The 19,570-nt window shown below is 38.3% G+C and overlaps 1 protein-coding gene across 1 annotated transcript in view; it reads left to right on the top strand.

Moving 5' to 3' along the window:
- Positions 1-19,570, top strand: part of VAV3 (vav guanine nucleotide exchange factor 3) — a 169,471-nt gene that overhangs the window by 12,945 nt on the left and 136,956 nt on the right. Inside the window, exon 2 of the mRNA XM_085299070.1 lies at positions 18,848-18,964. Within this exon, the coding sequence (XP_085155196.1) occupies positions 18,848-18,964 (117 nt within the window). The remainder of the gene's footprint in view (positions 1-18,847; positions 18,965-19,570) is intronic.

Raw genomic sequence — 19,570 nt, forward strand, 5'->3', positions numbered from 1 at the left:
CCCAGGCTGGAGATGAGGGGCTGCTGAGGAAAATAAACAGCAGAAAGTAGTTGGAGATCTTATTTGCCTTTTCTCTGGCTAAGCTCTTGCTTRCTTGCTTCCTCTCCATCACAGGAATAGGGCCTGGTGCGATGCACAGGATTTGCAAGCAGCACAGGAGGCAGTATCTAACGGGCTGCTGCGCTGGAGTCTGTAGGTGTTCTGTAATTGAAGGCGCTGTAAGGCAGAAGTGGTCAGTAACTGTCCTGTGAACAGACCCCTGCTCTCTTGTTTGCTCACGTCATTTCTCCCCTTTCCTCTCCCTGAAGCAGTTCAGTATTACCATTTATTTAGAGTTCATTTTTTAAAAATTCTCTTAGCTCTGCTGCAATGATGGGGCCAAATTAATCTTTTTCAAACAGTTCCTGGTTTAACAGAGCATATGTATTTGAAGAATAATTTTTGTGACGTTCATCCTACTAACAACAAAAATCAGCCTGATACTTGTGTGTTTGTGTCAGTTGAAGTCCTAGAGCAACTTTCAATGTCTCATGTAAACCATTGTTTAAATGGTTCATTCATTTAAATGTTCGTTTGCGGTGCAATACTTAAGAGAACTGAATCCAGATCAACAATTTTTGACTTCTGTACTGATTYCTTCATAACTTCAGAATAATTTTCCTCATGTGCCCTTTTAGAAATTAGAGATGCTGCTTGGAAGGATGTGGCTTTTGCTTAGTTTTTTAGTTGCAGCCATGCTTTCCATTATTTAAGTTTCTCATTGTAAAGTCTGGCCCACTCTTCTGTGCTTCTAACAACTATATTCACTTTTGTAGTGGCAAAAATTATTTTTAGATGGAAAAATCATGTAAATATTCATTATACATCTTAAGTTCACACATATTCTTTTTCCAGCCGTTATTGTGTCTCTGTTTTCACTTTTCCATATGCTTGGTCTTGTAAGCCTGTCCCTGTGCAAAACAAGAATGACTGTGTTATTTTGTTTGTTTTATGGGGGATGCTTCTCCCTCTAGTGCATGTTTCCTCTTTAATTTCTTCTCTAATGCTATTTCTTCCTTTCAGCTGTTTCATCTTTCTCTCTCAGGGGACCTGAGGGTCTAARGCTTGCTCCTTTCTTAAGCAAGACCTTCTCTGATAACACACCMGTCACCTCTGATTGACATACAATACCAGTAGTACTTGAGACCAAAATATTTGCTTGATTTTTTCACATTATACTAGTGCTAGAGTTGTAAACTCCTTAGTCAAGCTGGGCAAACTGCTTTAATATGTGATTTGCTGAAAAATATGACTTTGAGTCACCATGGGCTAAGTGTGAATAAGAATTGAATTTGTTGAATATCTATGGCTGAAAGAAACAAGAGGAACATATTAAGGCAAAAGTAGCTGTTTCAGCGTTATGTTTTAAAACATATTTAACTTGAAAAATTAAAAAATCTACCTCAGATGAAAGCAATATTATATATTTCTCTCAACTGAAAACAGTGGTGGGTCACTTCAGATTTTTTCTATATCTTTTTTTTGGGGGGGCCCTGTTTAGTTGGTGACCTCAAATCCAATTGTTTTCACAATTCACTCTTCAGTAGCAATCATGCATTGTTTCACCATAAATATCATTTAGATACATCTCAAAGTTTTTTTTTTTAAATCTATTGAAGTTCAAAGTATTTGCAGCTGAATAGAGGTAGTGATTAACAGAATGAAGTAAAATCACTAACCGTTATATTTGCAATTTATTGCTTTCGCAGAGTGGTAAACATTATCCCTGACATCCAATTGATGGATTTTGCATGCTTTTTATTATTTTTTTTTTTTTTAAAAAAATTTGTTTAGAGATGTTAGATCTGTTAACAACGGTATTGCTGCTGTAAGTAGATAGGGGAAAACAACTATATAGACAGTTAAAAAGGATGTAAAAGATGGACAACTTAATAACTAAGGGGATATGTGTGTGTATAAAAAATAACGTACAGTGATGTTGCATCTCCTGATAGAGATGGTGGTCCCTGGCCCATCTTGGACCTCCGAGGAGGTTTTGGAGGATCAGTGGGTCATGTGCAGAGGCTCTGTCGATTTGGTTGGTGGTGCGTGGCACAGCCGCTCGCTGCTGGGCAGTGGTGAATCAGAAACTCGTGAGTTTCCAGTCCTTTGCATAGCTGCTCCAGTGGTTTTGTTCAGAAATGAATGAGCTGTGCAAAAGTTAAATGACTTGGCTATTTATTTCAGCTGCCTACTGCATACTGATTTATGGTCTCCTTTTCTTTAAGAGGTATTGAGAAGTAGCATATTATTGTCACAAGTGGGAAAGTGCTAGTTTCTGGAAGACCTCTTCAGGTCTTAATACAAGTGTTGCCTGAATGGTATGGCCATTATACTAGTTGTAAAGAATATATTCTATTATTTTGTCTGTTTACTCTTCTATCCTTGTTTCACATAACCTCAATCCCAATTCACATACTGAACAAGTTTGTCCTTTGCTACTGGAACTCCACGCTGTTTTTCTGCTCATCTGAGTTAGGGCATGACTCAGCCTTGCTGTATTATGATATGTCCACTTGTCTGAAAATCACTCTTATTTCTCCTATGCTGAGAACCCTCTTAGTAGAGAGGCAGAGGAAGGTCAGTCCTTGTTATGTTTCTGGTTACAAATTGCATATAGACTTTTATTATACTTTCTAATTGCTACCTGCTTTGTTGTCTCATCAACCTATTATGCCTTTTAGAAGTTAGTGACTGGTTCAAGATCATATCTTATTTAGATTTCATAGTGTTCAACTGAACAGTCTGTGGAGCAACTCAAAACTAAAAAGTCAGATTTAAATCTATTTTTTTTCTAGACATTCCTACAGCATAGCTGCAATATTAGGATTCAAAATGTTCTAAAAAACACCCTATGGAATTAGTTGTGTTTAAATGATGTTCTGTTACACAGTTTAGTAAGCTGATGTCTATTCAGAGGAGCATGTTATAGCAGATGTTTGTACTGGTTTTGTATGTGTTCTTTTGTATAATATGATCAAAAAAAATATTTGCCTATAGCTTGCGGGCAGGCAAATGCTTTCACTACCTCTGCATTATGTTACCCTGTTTTCCTTTATGCATCAGTGCCAAAACTAGTAATAGATTACTGCTCATGCAGAAATTTTCTTTTTTTAATCATCAAGAAGGACTGTTGATTTCTATGTAGTTTCATGCAAGCAGGCAGTATCTTGTTCCAATTTTAGTGTGCTTTTTAAAACTTACTTTTGTTTATGGTATTAAATAGGGATGCTATTTATAGGGTTGCTTCTATGAAAATAAGTCAAATTCTGTGTCCTACTAGCCTACACTATTGCTAAAACAGTAAATATTCATTTTTCTATTTATTTGAGAACTTTTATGATTTTAAATGGATTAATTTTATGACTAGAGGCAAGATTCAGCCCTGTTCACCAGGTTCAGAAGACCAGCGGAGCACTGCACGAGCACTTTCTGCATTAGTGATTTTCAGGTTCCCTGCATGCTATAACATTTCCAGCACTGTTGCACATATTGTTTGTAAATTTGAGAGATGAAAATATTGAGTGAAGCTAATGGTAACCATTCACATAGGGCTTCTTCCTGCAATGGGGAACGCTGAAAGGTGTGTATAGGTGTGTTTACCAATATTTCAGGAAATTTGCTTTCTACGAGATTACCAATATACTTGCACTGTTCTACTTGAGTTGYTCAGCTGTAAGGCAGTAGTGTAAACTGGATAGTCTTGTCCAGTTACTTTAAAATGATTTGTTACAGATTTCATCATCCACTAACCCTTCGAATAATGTGACAGAACTCAAAACACACTATAAATTTATAATTGGGATTATCTTGGTAGAATGCTTTGTAGTTCTTTTCCCAAGATGATTAAGTAGCAAGAGAATGAAAATATCTGTTGGCAAGACTATTCTGCATGGCAAGGCGTTGAYGGTAGAGCGAGCGGAGGTGGTTATTTAAGTGGAGCTCTCTTGCTGGTGACTCCTCTGCAGGCTTCTGCTCCTGCCCCTGCTCCAGGCAGCTGCGGGGGGGCTTGGCCGGCGCCCCCGGACAGCAGCTGCAGTGCACGACAGTCACGCCTTTGCCGCTGTGCCGACTGCCCCGYGCGCTACTGCAGCGCAGAACGTAATTGCTTTCCTCCTGCAGGATTGGAGGCAACGTGCTAGAGGCCGTGTGTAAAAGCGAGCCCACTCGGCACCTTGGGCTCCTGCTGCTCTCTGCTTAAAGGTCACCTTTAGTGTCTGGTCCTGAATGTCCTTTCCTGCGGCCGCCTCCTGCTGAGGACTTCTTGAACAGGATCTTTTAATAACTGTTTTGGGTTCTTCTCTGAACCTGCTTTCGTGTTGGTTATAAAGAGCTCCTTGAAGCACCTATGTGAAAGTGACTGAAAAGAACATTTCTTAATTGAACTGGAGGTAAAAAATGTGATGTTGGTATCTAAGAATCAGCATGCAGTGTGGATTGGTAATGCAGGCTTCCTTGGGAGCCGTATCCTGCACAGAAAACTCTGGTTCTAGCACATGGTTCAGCAGACTGAGGCTCCAGGTAACTCCAGCTCCCCCTGCACRAGGCTTTTATGGGATTGGCTTGTTTTTGAGACGTCGCACTGACATCCTCTGCAGTGAAGCCGTGTGCYGCTTGTGGATAGTTTTGCAGGTTTCTCTGAGGCCAAGCGCTGCTGAGAGCCAGCGGTGACATGGCAGGGTGTATATGAAGGCGGCAGCTGTGTTTTCCTGGCCGCCCCTCGCCTGCCTCTGCCGAGACACTTTTTTTTTTTTTTTTTTTTAAAAAAAGTTTAGCTTTCACTATTTATCAGCCTACTTAAGGAAGGAACCCTACAAAGGCTTCACAGGGAGTTAGCTGTTTTTCAACTTAGTTGTAGTTTCATGTACAACTTAATCCAATCTAAAATCTATTGTTTCTTGCATTATAACTGATTTGCATCACTGCTTCACTTTGAATTCTTCAGTTGAGAAGATTACATAGCACTGAAGAAATGAAAAGCTGTGCAACTTGGACAGTTTGCATAGCACCGGCTGGGTTTCCGGGCCGCTGTGTGTGAGGAAGAGCTATGGGAGCAGACATCTAGGTCTTTACAGTTCTATTTTAGTTGACTTCTCTTTTGACATGTTTGTGCCCTATTTATGTCAACACTGGAGGAACTGCCTGCCATTGGTTCATCCAGTCCAATATCCGGCGGTCATCAGGACCGGATTCTCCATAGTAAGATTCGGCTCTGGGAGCCATGGGCAGAGGACGCGGCACCTAAGGGCAGCTGCAAGGTGTGTGCCTTCTGCGGTGGCTTGCTTTGTGCCCCACACCTGAGGGTCTCTTGGGTGACCACAGTGTGCTGCCTGAGCCCCTGTGCATCTGCATTACGTAGTCTGGATCTCCCCCTCTTAAAGAGGATATTGTAGAACTAGAAGGGCGCAGAGAAGGGCGATAGGGATTTTCAGAGGTATAAAGCAATTTCTGTGAAGGTTTTTCAGCTTCAAAAAGAGGCAGCATAGGGGGAGAGTATGATGGAATATGCAGAGGTTGAAGCAAGATTTTTAAAAAAAAAAAAAAAAAAAAGAGAGAAAAACTTTATCGTCCCTTCCAGTAGAGAAATGGAGGATATAAATGGAAGTGGTCAGAGGCATAATGAAAGCAAGCAAAAGGAGGTAGTTCATCACTGAGGCTTAGACATGACATAGAATGTGTGATTTCCTGGATCATTTTTTACTTCAAATTGTGTGGTCCAACTTTTAAATAYTCCCAAAAAGCTGTGTGATTTAATATTGCAAATGTTCTAAACTCTAATCTGAGGTAATGCTGTWCATAAGTGATTTCACCTAATAAAAATCACAGTTTTGAAAATCATCCAAATGCATCTTTTACCTGAAAGACTTGCTGTAGTTTGTAAGATGAGGCATCAGAGTTTTAGAACATTATAATTATTAGTGAAACACACAGTACTATATATTCTTCCTTACTATAGGTTAAAATACATTTGTTTTTTCTGACTTTTTTTTCTTGAAATATCTATATTACCATATTTAGTGCACATCCTGGGGTGACAACATCTGTTTGAGAACGTATTTTCAGAGGCAAAGCATGCAGTAATTAAACTCATGATCTGTACAGAGGTCTGCACTTAAATCGCTCTTTAAAAAAAGTTAACTGTAGTGTAATGCCTCTGCTTTTAAAACTGCTTTACCTAGTCTGTGTCATCTCAACACATTAAACAGTTGTAGAGTTTTATCACCTTAGGCTTCTCATTCCTGTGGCATGATCAATAAAGTCTCATAAGATGTACGCTAATTCTCGCAGCAAGTTCTGCTGCGTTTGCCTGAATGTCCAGGGACAGAGTGTCTCAGAATGAGACGGAATTAGTGGTCCTGCAGTAGCATTTACAGTGGCAGTTGTTACTGAAGATGCGATTTGTGAATGTTTGGGATTGCCTGTCTTATCCTGATAAATTTTAATCAATGGCCTAGAATTTGTTTCAGAAACATGCAGGTACACAGACTTTTGCAGTATTTGGCACATTGGAGAAATGGTCTGTTATCCTTGTTCTGGCTAATGTTCAGCCCACCTGTGTGTGTGTGTATGGATCTCGACTGGCAGACTGGGAAATAGCAGTACAGTTTTTGTGCAGTGGCTGATTATGGAAAGCATCGTTTATTGCCTTGGGCATTGCACCGGCAAGCAAAGGTATAAACTGCTGTGGCAGAGGCCTCCCCCTCGGGGTAATACAGAGCAGCTCTTCAGCGGTCCGCAGGCTTGTCGGGCCGTGGTCTGCTGGGCTCCTCCCAGTGCCTTCTTCACTTCCATAGTACTGTTGCAAAACCTTTGGGAATGTCTGTAAATAAACAGAGGCTATGGTGTTTGCTGTGCTGGTATGTCCCTCGAACCTAGTCAGTGCGGTTGCTGAACGAGTGAAAAAGATTGAAGCCTTGTTTTCTTTTTTCCCAAGTTCCTGAGATACTGACTAGATGAATGGTTTCTCCACAGGTTTATATAAGTACTGCAGTATAATCATTATTCCTCATCTATTTTTAATCTATATTTAGGATTTCTCTTGCTTTATATATGCTTTATATATATATGAATCTTTATATATGCACTGAAAGCTTGTAGTTAAGGGCATTTCAGAACTAAAACTAACTAAATATGTAAGACCCACCAAATAACTAAATTAGTCAAAAGGAATGGCATGTGAGGCTAGCTGCTGCCTTTTCTGTAAGTTTACTTAGTTTCTATAGTTAAAATATTTGTATTTCTGTGACTATTTTCTTTCAATACAATGTGTGGCGAGGAAGGCTGCAGAAGCRTTTAACTTTCTCAGCCATGTCAGCGAGCTATGGCTCCGCGTGAGGGTATGGCACGTTTGAGCAGCTGCAAAGGGCAGTTTCCGGGCCTGCCTCCCTCCCCCGAGATGGGAACCCTGCGGTGGCTTTACTGTGTTCGGTGCGAGAGAGGCTGGTGTTTGGTGCAAGGTCGGTATGCTACGTAATAGCTAAGATCTAGAGAGCATCGCTGGGTCCGCTGTGTTTTAACTGCCAATCCCCCAAACTTACTGTTGGAGTTTGTTTTTTGAACATGGCTATTCCCACTGCTTTATAGTTTGGGTTTGCACTTCTGAACTTTGATTTTTTTCTTCTTACTTTACTGTAATGCTCCAGAGTGTTCTCTGAACATGTCAGAAAACCCTGTCCTTGCCACAGAAAGCGTAGTCTAGCAGACGGCATACCTGCAGCGACACATTAGCAGAAGTAGAGCAGTAGATATTTCAAGGAGGTAAATAGAGGGCGGCTGYACTTGCTTGACAATTCGTGGAGAGCTGTACTATATCTTAAAGTAGTTCTTGCTAAGAGTTCATTCCGTGATTTCCAAGAGTTTGGAAAAGAGTCATTTAAAAATGTAATTCAAGAAAACACTTRAAGTATTTAATGAGTCATGTATATTAACACTACTGAATAATATTGTTCCTTTGTATTGGAAATTATATACATAATACATGTTCTACTTGATCTGCTATTAAGAAATAGAAGAGCAAGGAATATATTTGGGTTAGATTCACCTTTAGCAGATACTGAGTAACCTTGTGAAGATTTTTTTTTTCTGTTGTGCTGAGTTTCCATGAAGGATATAATGTTGATAGCGTTTCACATCTTTCAAAATAAATGTTGAATCTATTATATAAAAGATGCTTGGAAAGAGTACTCAGGAGAGAGCAAGTAAGTACATTTTAACATACTTTATGTACTTATGTATTTTAAAAAATATTTAAAACCACATTGAGTCACTTTAAAGGAATTGGATAGGAGTGATTCAGGTCTGGCCTTGTCTAGGGCACTGGGGTCACAATTTATTCACTAAAGCAGATACACTTAGAATGGTGATCAATGGCACTGACTTTTTTTTTTTTTTTTTTTTAAATGGGAAAGGTAGAAAATAGAGAAGGGAATTGTATTTCTGTAACAAAACTGAAGGCAAGTATGGACACTTAATGTGAATTCTGTGCAAGTACCTTTAGCCTATGTGAAAATCTATTGCCAGGGCTAATTCCAGAGCTCTTTCCACTCTAAAATTAATTTCTCTTACACAGATGTAAGTGATGTAATAAATCTCATGTCACTATGCTGACATTACAGACCTGCAAAAACAAAATAGGCATGAATAAAAGACATKTAAAATACAATGGAAACAACATTTTAGTGTGCCAAGCTAACAATATGAAATAAACGTAGTTCTCTTCAGTACCAGTGTGTAAATTTGTATTGCATACTGTAGCTGCTAGCTTTATGATGGTTTGAGTATGCGACACTTTGAATGTTAATTTGAGAATTTTTGCCAATAATTTTGCAGTTTARCTACATCAGGTAGGCTCTAGGCTTTAGGATATTTTCCCCCCTATAAKCTTAAATAAATGAGGTGGGTGAAGGTTTTGAGGCTTTTTCACCTTTAAGACATTTTCATGCAACTGCTAATTTTTCATCAACTAAATTGAAATGTGAGTGATTAGAAATCCTATGCTAGGATCAGTGAAAATACATCCTACCAGCACATCAATGCCCTTTATAGATATGCCTCCTACAGAAGAGTTTTCTTTGTAACGAGATCAGTGGACAGTGACTGCTATCTTAGTTTAAATGGCAGTTATTTATAAATATTTTTGACAGAAACATTTTAACACCAAAACTTTAACATGTCATTCTTTGTGCTAGGCTTTTATTTCAAGTCTTTGCATAATTTGAGCATCAGAGTCAAGTCTCTTTTACTTTGGTCTTTTCTATTGGACTTGCTCTCTGTTGGACCATTTTTTTTTTCACCTTTGTTTTGCTGTGCAACTTTTCTTTTCCTGTCGTCCCTTCTTTTACTTGCCACTGTCATCCTGCTGTTCTTGTTCTCTTCATTACTGTTTTCTGTGTTCCCTTTTCTTGTCATCTTTTTGTACTTGTTTGTATGACACCGAGATCCTTAGTGAAAGACACTTCGGAGATACAACTSCAGGTTGCAAGACAGATAGGACTGGCTGCTTGGAAGGGTAACCTAGCACAGGACCCTCCTCCTCCCACCACCAAAAAAAAAAAAAAAAAAAAAAAAAATCCATGTGTGCTTTGCATGCCTATTATAGTGTTCAAGTTGCWGGTCTTTTGGATGAGATGCTGCAGAATAGCCTGGCCAAGGCTTGCCAGCCTGGGAGCAAAAGGCTGCCCAGGAACTGCCCTTTGCAGCAGGAAGYCGTCGTGAGCTCCCACTCTGCCTGTTGCCAGTCATACTTTTAACTTGGGATTCTTGTAGTTGAGGCTCTGTGGTCTAAAAATTCCCCTGTGTGTAGTGACAGGGTGCTTTCTCCRAGCTCTGTCTTTTATTTTTCATCTTACAATAAATAGGTGCAGGAAAAAAGCTTCTTTGCTGCTKTAGACAGTCCAGTGACTCCTCTCGTGGTGCACACAGAAGGACATGGAAGCTGTTGTTCATTGAATGCATTTTGGGGGCCATTGACTAGAAGTCACTATTTTTTGTGTTTTGTAGGACTACTTGGCTTAAGGAACCCAGAGAATTTAAATGCTTCTTTGCCCTCACTTGCTTYACTTGTGCTATGACATCTGTGTAGCCAAGGAGAGTCAGGAGAACAGGACAAGTCCTGAAGTTTTCTTCTGCCCTCTGCTCACCCTGTGTGGTACTAACTGAAGCTGACCATCCTTTATGCTTCCTCATCTTTTTCTTTAAGTTTCCTTTTTTTTTCTCTGAAGCGTAGAGGAGAGCAAATGTAYATAAACAAAACTCTATCCCCAAGCCAAAATGTGATAGACACAATTGACTGGTAGTCAGTTAGGAATTTGAAGAGCTTTGCCATGAATATTTAATTACCACATTAACTGAGCAAATAAAGAACATTCTATTAATATTCATAGTGTGTTAGCAAAGGAATTTAATGTTCCATAATTTGTAGAGCGTCTTAGCATTATATAAACCTTCAAAGAATGCTCACATCCAATAAGCTAATAAACTACAGACCTCCCTAGCTGTTCTATATGTAGAATTTCACATTAGAGCATCCYCTTTGAATTWAGGAGTATCTGTTGCTGTTCTATACATAGTACCTTTCTGAGCAAAATTCTTTACGCTTATGTAGTAGTAACAATCTTGCATGTTTTATTATCCCCCAAAGTGTTTCGCTTCTTCAAGTGACTATACAAAGAGCTACTGATAATGAGCCAGCCTCTTGCAGAGCTCAGTGTGTAGTCTCTTGTGTCTTTATTAATGCATCAGCTTTGTAACAGAAAAATAAAATATTTCCAGATAGTCCTTTTGGAGAGCAAAGGCTGGAAGGTACTTAATATTCCGCTTATTTGCTCCTGCTTAGAGCTTTAAAAATAGTGATTATCCGAATGATGGAGGTGGTTTTGCAGAACAAGAAGCCAGATGCAGGGCGTAGAACTGAACTCCTTTAGTGCAAGTTACATGTACTTTCTGTGTGTGTGTGTGGTTTTTTTAACGTTATTTGCAAATTAGTATCTTTTATCTAAAATTCAAAAAATATAATGCTGTCATGATATTGTGACCAAAAGAAAAAAAAAATCTCTGGAAACAACTATACAACTTTCATCTGCTTACTGAAAATAGGCACRCTCATTTCAGAGACATGGTCTTTAAATTCCTCATGGCTGTTTTGTGTTTCCTGCTGTTAGTAAGCCTCTAGATGTAAAGATTTTTCAGGATTTTTCAGTGGCACATACAGAAACAATAGAGAAGTTAAACCTGCCTTCTTGACTATGATGCTGCTTTTTTTCCCTCTTGCTGGCTCAGGAAAAGACATTAATAGATGTTGAATTAAGACTTCATCAGTGGGTCCCTACTCCATTCACTTAGAATCCTTACAGCTATTTTTACTGAGTGCAGTGATAATTACTCCTGTTGGCAGAGCAGAACTAATCTAATCTGTTTTGGCTGCTGAAATCTGTGAAGGAGCCAGGAACGATTTCTGTGTTGAATTGTTAACCCTGAATGTACAGTTTTGCCCGTGCCACAGTGGGCTACTGTTTTGTCTGAGTATAGCATAATCTGATGTTAATGAACATATAGGTATTAAAAAAAAAAGTGTAGCATGCTCTTATTTTGGTAACTCTTGTTCTTGGGATTCGTCTGTCAAAGAGGGCGTGTGTCAGGGAGCTGTCCAGCCTCATTTTGCAGAAGGTGGGCCCTTGACATAAGAACAGCTGTTTCTGGAGGCACCTAATTTTCTTCTTTTAATGGATATAACTGAATGAATTTGAATGATGCTAGATATATCCTTTACACACACGTTATATAGATGTTGCTGAAAATCTTGGGTCTGTACTTCTAGTTGTTGCTACATTTTTATATATAATATATATATAGTGTGTGCACATACATGAGTGTGTATATATATGAGTATGCATGTACACATGCGCATGTGTGTACACACACACATATGTTTATATAAATATTTATATATTACAGAATCAGAAAATAGTTGAGGTTTGACGGGACCTCTGAAGATCATCTGGTCCAACACCCCTGCTCAAGCAAGGTCTCTTACAGYATGTTAGCCAGGGTTGCATCCAGGCGAGTTTTGACTATCTCCAGAGAAGGAGACCCCACAACCTCTCTGGGCAACCTGTTCCAGTGCTCCATCACTCTTAYAGTGAAGAAGTTTCTCCTCATATTCAGGAGGAACTTCCTCTGTTTCAGTTTGTGGCCATGGCCTCTTGTGCTATCATTGGGCACCACTGAAAAGAGTCTTGCTCCATCGCCTTGACACCCTCCCTCCTCCCAAGGTATTTGTACACATTGATAAGATCCCCCCTCAGCCTTCTCTTCCCCAGGCTGAAGAGGCCCAGCTCTCGCAGCCGTTCCTCAGAGGGCAGGTGCTCCAGCCYTCTGATCATCCTTGTAGCCCTACACTGGACTCTCTCCAGCAGCTCCATGTCTCTCTTGTAGTGGGGAGCCCAGACCTGGATGCAGTGCTCGAGATGAGGCCTCCCCAGGGCTGAGTAGAGGGGCAGGATCACCTCCCTCCACCTGCTGGCCACACTCTTCCTAATGCACCCCAGGAGACCATTGGCCTTCCTGGCCACAAGGGCATATTGCTGGCTCATGATCAGCTTGTTGTCCTCCAGGACTCTCATGACTCCCATGTTCATGGTACGCTTTTGGTCTTGCTGCTGGGTAACTTTGCTATGATTCTCCCTTCCTCCCACCCCCAAACTTTCCTCTTTCTATTTTCTTTTCTCTCATGACTCCCATGTTCATGGTACACTTTTGGTCTTGCTGCTGGGTAACTTTGCTATGATTCTCCCTTCCCCCCTCCCCTAAACTTTCCTCTTTCTATTTTCTTTTTTTGTTCTTTTTGGTTTTGTTTTTGGATCTGCACAGCATCTTCACTCTATAGAGAGCAGAGGCAATGGTGCTATTTTGTCACAGTAGAGTGTGTACGACTTTCTGAATTGTAGTCTTACATTTGGATTTAGTAGAATTAAAATAGCTTTAGTGTAGATYTAGTTACTTCTATCAACGTAGTTGTTACAACAAATACTAAGACAAATTACAAGAGCTTTGACAGAGAATAATCTTCAAGCCTGACAACATTTGGCAAAGTCTCTGAAAGAAACTTTTTGAGGAAACAAGTTTGGGTTTTTTTGTGTGTATTTTCTTGCAGTGAAACAACTTGCACATCTCAAAATTGGTGACAGAATGTAGGAAAGTAATTCTTCCACTTAAATTCTTCCAGTTATGGCAATTTTCACATTTCTGGTATTTCTCCAAAGATACAACTGCATCATTTTCTTCTCATGTATATTTTCAACTGCAAAGTGGAAATCARTATGAGATCCTTCCAGCTAATCTGTTTTCATCAGCATCCCAGAAATGGCCAGAAAAGATGAAGCAGCCTACATTYTACATCAAGTGCTGAGGTCTAGGAAGAGCATGAGAATATTATGGCAATGATTTGTACCTCCCCTGTTCTTCTGCCTTCCATTTTTGTTTAATTCTGCACTTCTGAGGCTGTAAATGAGGACTGATACAAAAATCTCTCATCATCTTCACAAGTCTGAGTGCCTCTGTGCATGTGACTTTTTTAGACAAAATGAAAAAACAAAATGACTGTCTTCTGAGATGCATGAATTGAAGCCAGATTTGCTCATGTGATTACTTCCCTTTTATGTAGTTGTTTTGGGTGTCTGGCCTTTCCTCAACTGATTTTGTCATAAAATGCTTACATTTATATGATTAAAAACTCGCCCTTGTTTGGGTGTACCTGTAAGGCTCTTTAAAGTCTTAGGCAAAAGTGAATAGCTGCAGCTGTGCAGTTTATAAAATAGAGCCATTTAAGAGGAGGAACGGGAGGGGAAGGACTCTGAACTTTCCCTGGTTGACAAGCCTTATTCCTCTCAAAAGTGGATCTAGAGGACAATTAGTTAAGCAAAATTCTTCTTTTTTCCGTACTTTTAGTCTTTTGTCATCGCTTCTAAGATAGTCACTGAGTGACTGGCCAGAGTTGTGAGGCAGCTGTATTTGGAACCTGTTAATGTAACATGCAAAATGTGGAAAGTACAGTGAAGAGGGGACAGGCATATGGTGGCTACACAAGTAAATTATAGTGGAAYTGATATGCTTTAAGAAATAGTGGAACAATACTTTGTAAATTTAATTTCAAAAAGAGAAGCACGCCTATTTCTTCCCCCGCAACTTTCCTGGCATAAAGTAGCACGCTAATCTGCTTTGTATTTGATGTCTCTTTATAGTCTGCCATCTATWTAGACCGTCTCAGATGCTCAGACGTCAGTATGTTCTGTGCTCAGTGTTTGTTCCTGATCTATATTAAATAGTATATGAATGCCTGCTGAACCAGGTTTAAATGTAAGGAAATTGATGGCTGCCCAGGCTTTCCTCTTTGCTCATGACTAAATTGCCATAATAAAAAGGAAATAGAAGCTGAAATAAATACAAATTGCTCTTCAACCAACTTAGTAATTAAAAAAAAAAAAAAAAAAAAGAATTACTGAAAGTGTGGTTAGAAGTCTGTCTTTCTTAAATACTTGTTCTTTCTTGCTGTTTTGGTTTTCACTCACATACTGACTAGTATTGCTACGTCGGAATTGCATGAAAATGTTCAAGGGTAGGATTTGATCTTTGGAGGTCTTTGTATTGGTCTCTGAACACCCTTAGGAGTTCCTCTAATATTAAAAGTATATTCATGTATTGAATACGGTCTGTAGCAAACAGGCCTTTATTCCATTGAAGTACTTCACTGCTAAAATACATTTTCTGAGAGATACCTATAAAATTTTAGAAATAGAGAAAAAATAAAATCCCTTTTTTTTTCTTTTGCTTTTCATCTTTCACTTCATTAGAGGCTTGGCTAGAGAAATTCCTCTTCCCTGTGGGCAGCTCTAGACTCCTGCCTATGCTGCTTTGCCTGATTAGTGGTTTCTGTTCAGTAGCTTCTGTAAAATATTTCTGTACGTTTCTATCAGCACATATATCTGTGTTGAATAAGCTTCAAATGCTTGTGTGAAGTGGCCAACGTTAGAGGTAGAAAACAGCATGCTTTTTCCTATAGACCTTTGTAATTTGGGTTGCTTACTCTTCTGCTTTGGTACTGTAGGTACTAGAACATAACAGTTGTATCAACTGTACCTGKTTTTTTAGGTGATGGATGTGTTTTTGCAAACTTCTACTCTTAATTTCCGTAAGTGTCTCCTTAAAGCCTTTTTTTGAAATTAAATTCAATGTGGAACAAGCCAGAGGCCACTAAAACTATAATCTCTTTTGCTGAAACAGTGTGGCATAAGAATTGTAACATTTCAGCAACCCTGACAAAGTTGTACATTGTTTGTCTACAGCAGTGCAACTACTAAGGCTGTGGAACTGCAGGAGCGTTAGGGATGCTTCAGCAACGTGAGGAGGCTGTCTTTATAATCCGCAGCTGTTAATATGAAGATGGAACAAACTCATTCAGAAACAAATACTACTTTTCCATTAAAATATCTACAGCATACCTTTTGGTAATGCACTTATTCAGTGCAATCATTGGTCAAATCCTTAGTGGGAATGGATTCGATTAACAGTCTAGTGAGGGTGATTCTTSTGTCCTGCAAAGCTCCAACTGAGACTTCATAGGAGAAGTGTCATTGCAGTTGAAATACTGGAATGAGTCCTCCTTCTTACTATGTCTTTTGAAGTCAGTATAACATGAATCTAACTGACAAATCCTTCAATTATCAGCTTTGCAGACCTTTTATATTTGAGATGCTGTCACAGGAGCAGCTAGCAAGTCATTGGGATGTTAGAAATTGGTTAATTTGACTAAAATACTTCTTGATCAAAATATTATTTTATTATTTATTTCTCTAGCCATACTACTGGAGAGGAATTCCTGGGAAGTAGTCCACAGTGAACAAGTCTTTACAGAAACATCCATACATGGGAAGTAGTGGAGATGAGTGAAGATATCCTCATTTTTCCAAATGCTTTCAGGGTCCTGAACATTCCTGCTGGATTGTGATTTTGATGGTCTGCTTCTGGGTGCTTGGTGAGCTCTCTTCTCGTGATAGCACAAGAAGAGCGAGAATAGAAGTTTTATTTTTTTCTCTAGTGTAAGTTTTTTCAAGCTTACGGTTTATGCTATTCTCCTGCAGTATTATTACTCATCTACATACTAAGAATTCTGGACTGCTGTCCTGAAACATAACAGTGTGATAAAGGAGAGAAGCAGTAATGTTTTCAAAGGAATGTTATTAATTTGTGTTTTTTAATAAAGAGAAACTAGTTCTTTTTCTGAAAGGCAACATTTCTTGTGACTTCTGGAGATCAGATCTAATGAGAGATGTCCAGCTCTCATTGCATTTGTAAGAGAACTGGGCGACCCAACAGCTCTTTGTTCCTTGCATGATCTCCCGTGCGGTGTACCAAAAAATGCTTTTTCTTTGAAAAAGAAACACAATAGTGTAATAGGATTGTAAATATTCTGAGGACAAAACCTACCAGTGAGAGACTGGCGACCGAAGCCATCTTCTCCTTATTGCCGGTGTGAAGGATTGGCTTTTACAGAACTTCTTGAATTTTAGATATATGCCCTTTTTAAATTTAGAAGTTTATTTGTCTAATTTGCACTTAATACAATTAACATAGCAGTAAAAATTTTTGTTTTCCTGAAGAGAATAATGGCTCTAGATAATTGCAGTAGAAAGCTCTGGAAATCTTTCAGAAAGTATTTCAGATAATATATCCAGTAACTTTTCCAGAGTATGACAAGTAGCCTTTCAAGTTCTTTATGAAGAGTTTCCTCACATGTTTTATTGAAAAATGAATGAATATAAATGTGGACGTGGTTTCAGTAGTCTCACAGTTGTGTCCAGGCAGCTACTGTGGTTAGTGAAATAGTTCAAAAACAAGCCTTTTAATCCATTTTACAAGGGAGAATTGATGGTTACTAAATAATTAGGTGCCCAAATAAACTCAGTAAGCATGTTTTCTACTAACAGGGGGATTAGACTGTATTGTCAGGGGACTTATTATGTTAAAAGCATCTTTGGCTTACTCTTAATTTGCAATGTGGTCCTGTCTGAAATGCAGGTAAATTTGACGAATGCCTAATCTGTGGTTTCTAGATTCTACAAGAAATGCAATTGTGTTACATGCTGTGTTGTTACCGAAGGATTTAATTATCTGGTTATTGAATATTAGGTTATTATCAAACCTTTTTAAACATATGCCATGTTGCATGCTCTTTACCACTTACTTGAATTAGTATTGAATTAGGGAGAATTTGAATCCTCTTTGGTCTTTCTGTTAGAATAGTCTTAAGAATTTAATTTACTGCTTATTGTATAGGTTCCCTTAAAATAGGCTGAAAGCCAGCGGACTTGGTCTAAGACTTGTGCTTTTTACAACTCCCTTCCTTGGAGCTTTGGCTAGTGCAGTGATTGCTTTTGCAAWGCATTTTGATGAGCACGTCAGCTCTTGTCTTGTGTGTCCTACAATCAATGAAGTTGTCTTCTCTTTGACTCAGCAGTATAAGCTTGGTGCTTGTACATTACAACTTCATTATATTGTTGTAAGATTTTAAGTTAGGCTGTCTGAATTGGTATTTCATTGTCTTACATTGAGGATAAACTAGTGGCAAATCTGTCTGAGTGAGCAATTTGTTTACTAATTCTGCATTGAAYGTGAGTTGTGACACCTCTCTCTGAAATTCAAGTGTTGCTTTTATATGTACATTGCTAAGTTGGAACATGTAGTAATACTATAATCCATACTAATGTAAACAATTCTTGTTCTTATGAATTAAATATAACATAGAGACCTTCAGGAACTCAGTTTTAATCTTGAGTTGCTGTTTCAATAGTTTTTAAGAGCATATTCAAAGCAGACTGCTGTGTCATTTGAAATATTATTGCTTACAAATATTGTGTATTTTGCCCTGTAATTCATAGTGGATTGTAAGACTATACAAAGATGTCTATATGAAGTTAATGTCCTCATAAGGTATTAGCATTCAAGAAATGATACCAATATTGCACAATTTAGCTATACCCCTTTAGTTATTACCGTACKATCAGTAGTTATTGTCTCGTACTGGTAAAGTCTTTCAAAAGAAATCTAGGGAAAATGCATCAAAATGCTTATTTATAAGAGGAGAGCGATGTGGGTGAAGCTTTATTCCTTTCCAGACTCAGATGATCGTTGATGTGTGTAAATGAGTTCAAAGGAATTAGTCTTTGATTCAATGCAGAAATCAAGGTGGTTTGACAAAGTTATCGCTGCTAGATAAATTGTAAATTACTACTCTGATGCAAATTTCATGCCATCCCATGGTCCCTACTGAGAATATGTATTCATAGTGTCTTCAGTTTGTTAACGTGATGCGTGTATGTTCATTAAATGTTCAAACTAGACTTTTATTTCTTAAAAAATGAAAATACTTGGTGTATATGCAAAATAACTTTTTCGTATTAATACAACTTTATTATTGTAACTTTATTTGAACATCTGAAAACATTTATTTTGTTCTATACTATGTGAATAGAACTGAAAAGTAAGTCTGTATTTAAACTAATTTATATCTGATAGTATCTTTTCGGTTACTTTGAAGAGAAATTCTTCTCACAAAATGTCTGTACTTCGAATTTGGCTAATGCTTCTGAGTATGAAAGGAATTCTTATGACTGAATTATAACCAGTTGAAAATCATAACATAATGAAATTGCTAGCAGTTTTAATATGCATAACTTAATTACTAATTTTTATAATACATTAGTGAGCATGTAAGTTGCTGATTGATACATCTTATGCTTATTTTTTTTCCTCCTAGTTTCTTTGCTTGAAGAATATAAGAACTTTTCTTTCGGCATGTTGTGAAATATTTGGGATGAAGAAAAGTGAACTTTTTGAAGCATTTGATTTGTTTGATGTGAGAGATTTTGGAAAGGTAAGGATCCTCTTAATTGTATCTTGAGTAACACCTGTTCTGCTGCTTGAGGATAGAAGGTATTCGTTGTAGATCTGGTGTACGTTATGACTAATGGATGAATATTTGTTTAAAAAACAAACAAAAATCAATGAGGAAGAATTAAGGAATATGAAGTGGATTGAAATTGAAAGGCCTAGTGAAGGACGGAGAAAAATCCCTGATAGGAGAGTTTTGAAGATGTGGAAAAAAAAAAAAAAAGAAAGGATAGATGGATTAAATACAGGGTTGAAAAGCAATGCGTTAAAAGTACATTAAAGGCATAAAGATGGCAAAATGGAGGTAAGTACTGCCTGGAGGAGTCTTTTGGTAGAGAGAAATAGTGTGGAAACAGGAACCCTAGACCTTTTCCTTGTAAGACTACATGGCACATAACATTTCTTTTGTCTCAGACTCTAAAATTTGTCTACTCATCTGCCCTTGTTTATTTTTTTGCAAGTTAGTTTTTAAATCCCTTGGTAGTTCTAACCTGCTGTAAAGCACAGACACAGCCATGGTTGGCTAATACGACTGTTCTAATTTACAAAGCCTAAAATACATGCTTCTGTAAACCTATGATTAGTTACA

The sequence above is a fragment of the Rhea americana genome, unplaced genomic scaffold, assembly GCF_003343005.1.
Source record: "Rhea americana isolate MKP2758 unplaced genomic scaffold, rheAme1 scaffold_144, whole genome shotgun sequence".
In the NCBI taxonomy this organism is placed as follows: Eukaryota; Metazoa; Chordata; class Aves; order Rheiformes; family Rheidae; genus Rhea; species Rhea americana.